We start from the raw sequence: 6,256 nt of genomic DNA on the forward strand, positions 1-6,256 counted from the left end.
TGTGTGTGTGTGTGTGTGTGTGTGTGTGTGTGTGGGGGAGGTGGTTGTGTGTGTGTGTGTATTTGCGGATACACCTGTGTGAGTCTGTGTTTCCTCCATAATACTCTGGCAGGATAAAAGGCACACTGCTGAAACAGACGCTGACTACCCACCAGGGATTACTATAGCTGGGTTTCCATGTCTCTGGAACCTCAGCAGACTCTGTCAATGTCTGAGTCCCAAACGGCACCCTGTCCACTTCGTAGTGCAGTACGTCTGACCAGGGCACATTGGGAATAGGATTGCCATTTGGGACGCAGGTCAGCGGTACTTTGTCCCATTGGAGAGCAGTAAAAGGCCCATAATGACATTGTAGCTAGTTAAGGAGAATTAGATGATGTGATTCTGTCTGCTAGAAATGGATAGCAGACAGCTGCTAGCAGACACCTGGCTGGTGCCGAGGCCTCCAAGGTCCAGCTGGAGAGGACAGAATAAAACGCTCCTCGCTACGTATTTCATCTGGCTGATGCCAAGGCCCCCAAGGTCCAGCTGGAGAGGACAACAGAGGACAGAATAAAACGCTCCTCACCACGCTCCTCGACACGCTCCTCGCTACGCTACTCGATACGCTCCTCGACACGCTCCTCGACACGATCCTCGACACGCTCCTCGACACGATCCTCAACACGCTCCTCAAGATTTCTTGGACATGTGCCCTCCACATGGCTAGCCAAAGTTGCTAATTCGACAGAAGAAATTGACATTCTAAAACAAAACAACGATTTATTCTATTTTTGTGGTTTGTGTTGGCTCCAACAAGGCGGAGAATTGGTGAGAGCTGTCTCAGATTATTGCATGCTGTATGTTGTAYTAAAGTTATWTTTTTAAATCTAACACAGCGGTTGCATTAAGAACCAGTGTATCTTTCATTTGCTGTACAACATGTATTTTTTAGCAAAGTTTATGATGAGTTCTTTGGTTAGATTACGTGACTGTTCCCAAAATATCTCCGGACAATTTGGTGCTCATGGCTACATATTCACATGTAAAACCAGGATTTGTTCCTCTAAATATGCACATTTTCGAACAAAACATAAATGTATTGTATAACATGATGTTATAAGACTGTCATCTGATGAAGTTGTTCAAGGTTAGTGATTCATTTTATCTCTATTGCTGGTTTTTGTGAAAGCTACGTTGGCGGTGAATAAAAGGCGTTGTGTGTTTGGCTATTGTGGTGAGCTAATATAAATATATATTGTGTTTTCGCTGTAAAGCATAAAAATCGGAAATATTGGCTGGATTCACAAGATGTTTATCTTTCATTTGCTGTATTGGACTTGTGATTTCATGAAATTATATTATATGATATGTGTTCCATCACAAAAATATATTCATTTATTTTTCCACTTTTCAGTCATTTCAACCAAACATCATACAAGACAAATATTACTATTTTGTATTTGCATATCATTCCAACTAAATTCCAGGTAAATTCCAGCCCTCAGCCCCCAGCCCCCAGCCCTCAGCACCGGCCTCCAGCCCTCAGCACCCAGCCCTCAGGCCCTCAGCCCCCCAGCCCTCAGCCCCCCAGCCCCTCAGCCCCCCAGCCCCCAGCCCCTCAGCCCCCAGCCCTCAGCCCCCCAGCCCTCAGCACCCAGCCTCCAGCCCTCAGCACCCAGCCCCAGGCCCTCAGCCCCCCAGCCCTCAGCCCCCCAGCCCTCCAGCCCCCAGCCCCCCAGCCCAGCCCCCAGCCCCCAGCCCTCAGCCCTCCAGCCCCTCAGCCCTCAGCCCCTCAGCCCCCCAGCCCCAGCTTCAGCCCCCAGCCTCTCAGCCCTCAGCCCCCAGCCCTCAGCCCCAGCCCCTCAGCCCCCAGCCCCTCAGCCCTCAGCCCTCAGCCCCTCAGCCCCCCAGGCCCTCAGCCCCCCAGCCCCTCAGCCCCCCAGCCCCCAGCCCTCAGCCCCTCAGCCCCCAGGCCCTCAGCCCCCGCCCTCAGCCCCCAGCCCCCAGCCCCTCAGCCTCAGCCCCTCAGCCTCAGCCCCCCAGCCCCTCAGCCCCAGCCTCAGCCCCCAGCCCCCAGCCCCTCAGCCCTCAGCCCCAGCCCCCTCAGCCCTCACCCCCAGCCCCCAGGCCTCAGCCCCTCAGCCCCCAGCCTCTCAGCCCTCCAGCCCTCCAGCCCTCCAGCCCCCAGCCCCTCAGCCCCCAGCCTTCAGCAACCAGCCCCCAGCCTCTCAGCCCCCCAGCCCTCAGCCCCCCAGCCCCTCAGCCCTCAGCCCCCCACGCCCTCAGCCCCTCAGGCCCTCAGCCCCCAGCCCTCAGGCCCTCAGCCCCCAGCCCCCCAGCCCTCAGCCCCCCAGCCCCCCAGCCCTCAGCCCCTCAGCCCCTCAGCCCCTCAGCCCCTCAGCCTCTTAGCCCCCCAGCCCCCAGCCCCCAGCCCTCAGCCCCCAGCCCTCAGGGATAGGGGATAGTGGATAGGGGATAGTGGATAGGGGATAGTGGAATTAGGGATAGGGGATAGTGGAATTAGGGATGGGGGATAGTGGAATTATGGATAGGGGATAGTGGATTAGGGATAGGGGATAGTGGAATTAGGGATAGGGGATAGTGGATAGGGGATAGTGGATAGGGGATAGTGGAATTAGGGATAGGGATAGTGGAATTAGGGATAGGGATAGTGGATAGGGGATAGTGGATAGGGATAGTGGATAGGGGATAGTGGAATTAGGGATAGGGGATAGTGGATTAGGGGATAGGGATAGTGGATAGGGATAGTGTAGGGATAGTAGATAGGGGATAGTGGACAGGGGAAAAGGGATTTTGGATAGTGGATAGTGAATAGTGGATAGAGATAGGGGAGAGGGGATAGGGGATGTGAATAGTGGATTGGGGATAGGGGAGAGTGGATAGGGATAGGGGAGAGGGGATAGGGGATAGGGGAGAGGGGATAGGGGATAGTGAATAGTGGATTGGGGATAGGGGAGAGTGGATAGGGGATAGGGGAGAGGGGATAGGGGATAGTGAATAGTGGATTGGGGATAGGGGAGAGTGGATAGTGGATTTGGATGGGGAGAGTGGATAGTAGATGGGGATAGTAGATAGAGGATAGTAGATAGGGGATAGTAGATAGAGGATAGTAGATAGGGGATAGTGAATAGTGGATTGGGGATGGGGGAGAGTGGATAGGGGTGTATTTTCATGCTGTTATATTATGTATCTGTCCGTTCTGACTGCTTTATTTTCACTGTCAAATCTAAGGGGCCACCGTTGTCATTTTGGTGGGCTTCCCCTTTAAGAAGGCATGTCCCGTTTAGAAATGGGGGAACGTTTGGAGAGGTGTTTGTGTGTACCTGTCCCATTTAGAATGGGGGAACGTTTGGAGAGGTGTTTTGTGTGTACCTGTCACGACTTCCACTGAAGGTGGTTCCTCTCTCTGTTCGGGCGGTGCTCGGCGGTCGGGCGTCGAACAGGGAGAAAAACTCGTCGCGCACCAGTCAACATGTGCACAAGCACTTACAATTAACAATCCCACGCAAAGACATGGGGGGGGGAACAGAGGGTTAATATACACAACAAGTAATTGAGGGGATTGAAACCAGGTGTGAGGAAAAACAGACAAAACAAATGGAAAATGAAAAAATGGATCGATGATGGCTAGAAGACAGGCGACGCCGACCGCCGAGCGCCGCCGAAATAAGGAGAGGAACCCGACTTCGGCGGAAAGTCGTGACAATGATAATGTATGCTTCTTTTGGTCCCTGTATTCATTGTGTCTGTCTTGCTTCGGTCACTCTCATAGGAAGATAGTGTTTCTTGAATGGTAGCATAGTTTGTGATCAGCTGATTGTTACAGGTCGTTAGGGGACAGTGGATAGTATTTAGTCATTTGTCTAGGATTAGTATTCGACCAATTTGATCAACAATGAGCCTCCTGGCTCAGGATTAATAACCTCTGGGGTAAAAGGAAAGCTTGATAATTCAACCTACAGAATATCAGCATTGAATTTAAACATGGACGGCCTTTCAGATATTTCCCTATATGATAAATAGCCATATAATACAGTACATATATACACTGAGTGTACACCTTACTAATACTGAGTTGCACCCCCCTTTTGCCCTCAGAACTGCCTCATTTCGTCGGGGCTTAGGGTCATGGACTCTACAAGGGGGCATGGACCCTACAAGGGGGCATGGGACTCTACAAGGGGGCATGGACTCTACAAGGGGCATGGACTCTACAAGGGGGCATGGACTCTACAAGGGGGCATGGACTCTACAAGGGGGCATGGACTCTACAAGGGGCATGGACTCTACAAGGGGGCATGGACTCTACAAGGGGGCATGGACTCTACAAGGGGGCATGGGACTCTACAAGGGGGCATGGGACTCTACAAGGGGGCATGGGACTCTACAAGGGGTCATGGACTCTAAAAGGGGTCATGGACTCTACAAGGGGTCATGGACTCTACAAGGGGGCATGGGACTCTACAAGGGGGCATGGACTCTACAAGGGGTCATGGACTCTACAAGGGGTCATGGACTCTACAAGGGGTCATGGACTCTACAAGGGGTCATGGACTCTAAAAGGGGTCATGGACTCTACAAGGGGCATGGGACTCTACAAGGGGTCATGGACTCTCAAGGGGTCATGGACTCTACAAGGGGTCATGGACTCTACAAGGGGGCATGGACTCTACAAGGGGTCGAAAGCGTTCCACAGGGATGCTGGCACATGTTGACTCCAATGCTTCCCACAGTTGTATCAAATTGGCTGGATGTCCTTTGGGTGGTGAACCATTCTTGATACACCCGGGGGAAACTGTTGAGCATGAAAAACCCAGCAGCGTTGCAGTTCTTGACTCAAATCGGTGCTCCTGGGCACCTTCTACCATAACCCCGTTCAAAGCCACTTAAAACMTTTGACTTGCCCGTTCACCCTCTGACTGGCATTGTCTCCTTCCCTTCATCTACACTGATGGAAGTGGAGGTGACATCAATGAGGGATCATAGCTCTCATCGGGATTCACCTGGTCAGTCTGTCATGGAAAGAGCAGGTGTTCCTAATGTTTTGTACACTCAGTGTATGTACCCTACCGTTCAGAAGTTTGGGGTCACTTAGAAATGTCCTTGTTTTTGAAAGAAAAGCAACATTTTTTGGTCCATTAAAATAACATCAAATTGATCAGAAATACAGTGTAGACATTGTTAATGTTGTAAATGACTATTGTAGCTGGAAATGGCAGATTTCTACATAGGCGTACAGAGACCCATTATCAGCAACCATCACTCCTGTGTTCCAATGGCACGTTGTGTTAGTTAATCCAAGTTTATAATTTTAACCCTTTTGCAATTATGTTAGAACAGCTGAAAACTGTTGTGCTAATTAAAACGCAATACAACTGGCCTTCTTTAGACTAGATGAGTATCTGGAGCATCAGCCTGTTCGTTTACAGGCTCAAAATGGCCAGAAACAAATACATTTATTCTGAAACTCGTCAGTCTATTTTTGTTCTGAGAAATGAAGGCTATTCCATGTGAGAAACTGCTAAGAAACTGAAGATCTAGTACAACACTATGAACTACTCCCGTCACAGAACAGCGCAAACAAGTCTTCAACTGGCAGCCTCATTAAATAGTTCCTGCAAAACACCAGTCTCAACATCAACAGTGAAGAGGTGACTCTGGGATGCTGGCCTTCTAGGCAGAGTTCCTCTGTCCAGTGTTTTCTTTGCAACTCTTTCTAGAAGGCCAGCATCCCAGAGTCGCCTCTTCATTGTTGACGTTGAGACTGGTGTTTTGCGGGTACTATTTAATGAAGCTGCCAGTTGAGGACTTGTGAATCGTCTGTTTCTCAAACTAGACACTCTAATGTACTTGTTCTCTTGCTCAGTTGTGCTCCGGGGCCTCCCACTCCTCTTTCTATTCTGGTTAGAGCCAGTTTGCCCTGTTCTGTGAAGGGAGTAGAACACAGTGTTGTCCGTAGCCTTAAACCTCCCACTCTATTCTGAAGAGAGAGAGAGAGAGAGAGATCTACCTCCCACTCAGTCTATTCTGAAAAGAGAGAGAGAGATCTACCTCCCACTCAGTCTATTCTGAAGAGAGAGAGAGAGAGATCTACCTCCCACTCAGTCTATTCTGAAGAGAGAGAGAGTTAATCCTCCCACTCAGTCTATTCTGAGAGAGAGAGAGTCTACCTCCCACTCAGTCTATTCTGAAGAGAGAGAGAGAGAGATCTACCTCCACTCAGTCTATTCTGAAGAGAGAGAGAGAGAGAGAG

General features: G+C 50.4%; 1 protein-coding gene across 1 annotated transcript; it reads left to right on the forward strand.

Moving 5' to 3' along the window:
• Nucleotides 1–1,469: 1,469 nt before the first annotated feature.
• LOC139026823 (uncharacterized) lies at nt 1,470–2,447 on the forward strand (the record flags this gene model as incomplete). The annotated part of the gene is made up of 1 exon (XM_070442098.1): nt 1,470–2,447. A coding segment is annotated over one exon (978 nt), but the record flags the coding sequence as incomplete, so codon positions are not given.
• Between the last annotated feature and the right edge of the window lie 3,809 nt (nt 2,448–6,256).

Source organism: Salvelinus sp. IW2-2015, unplaced genomic scaffold (genome assembly GCF_002910315.2).
Source record: "Salvelinus sp. IW2-2015 unplaced genomic scaffold, ASM291031v2 Un_scaffold5940, whole genome shotgun sequence".
In the NCBI taxonomy this organism is placed as follows: domain Eukaryota; kingdom Metazoa; phylum Chordata; class Actinopteri; order Salmoniformes; family Salmonidae; genus Salvelinus; species Salvelinus sp. IW2-2015.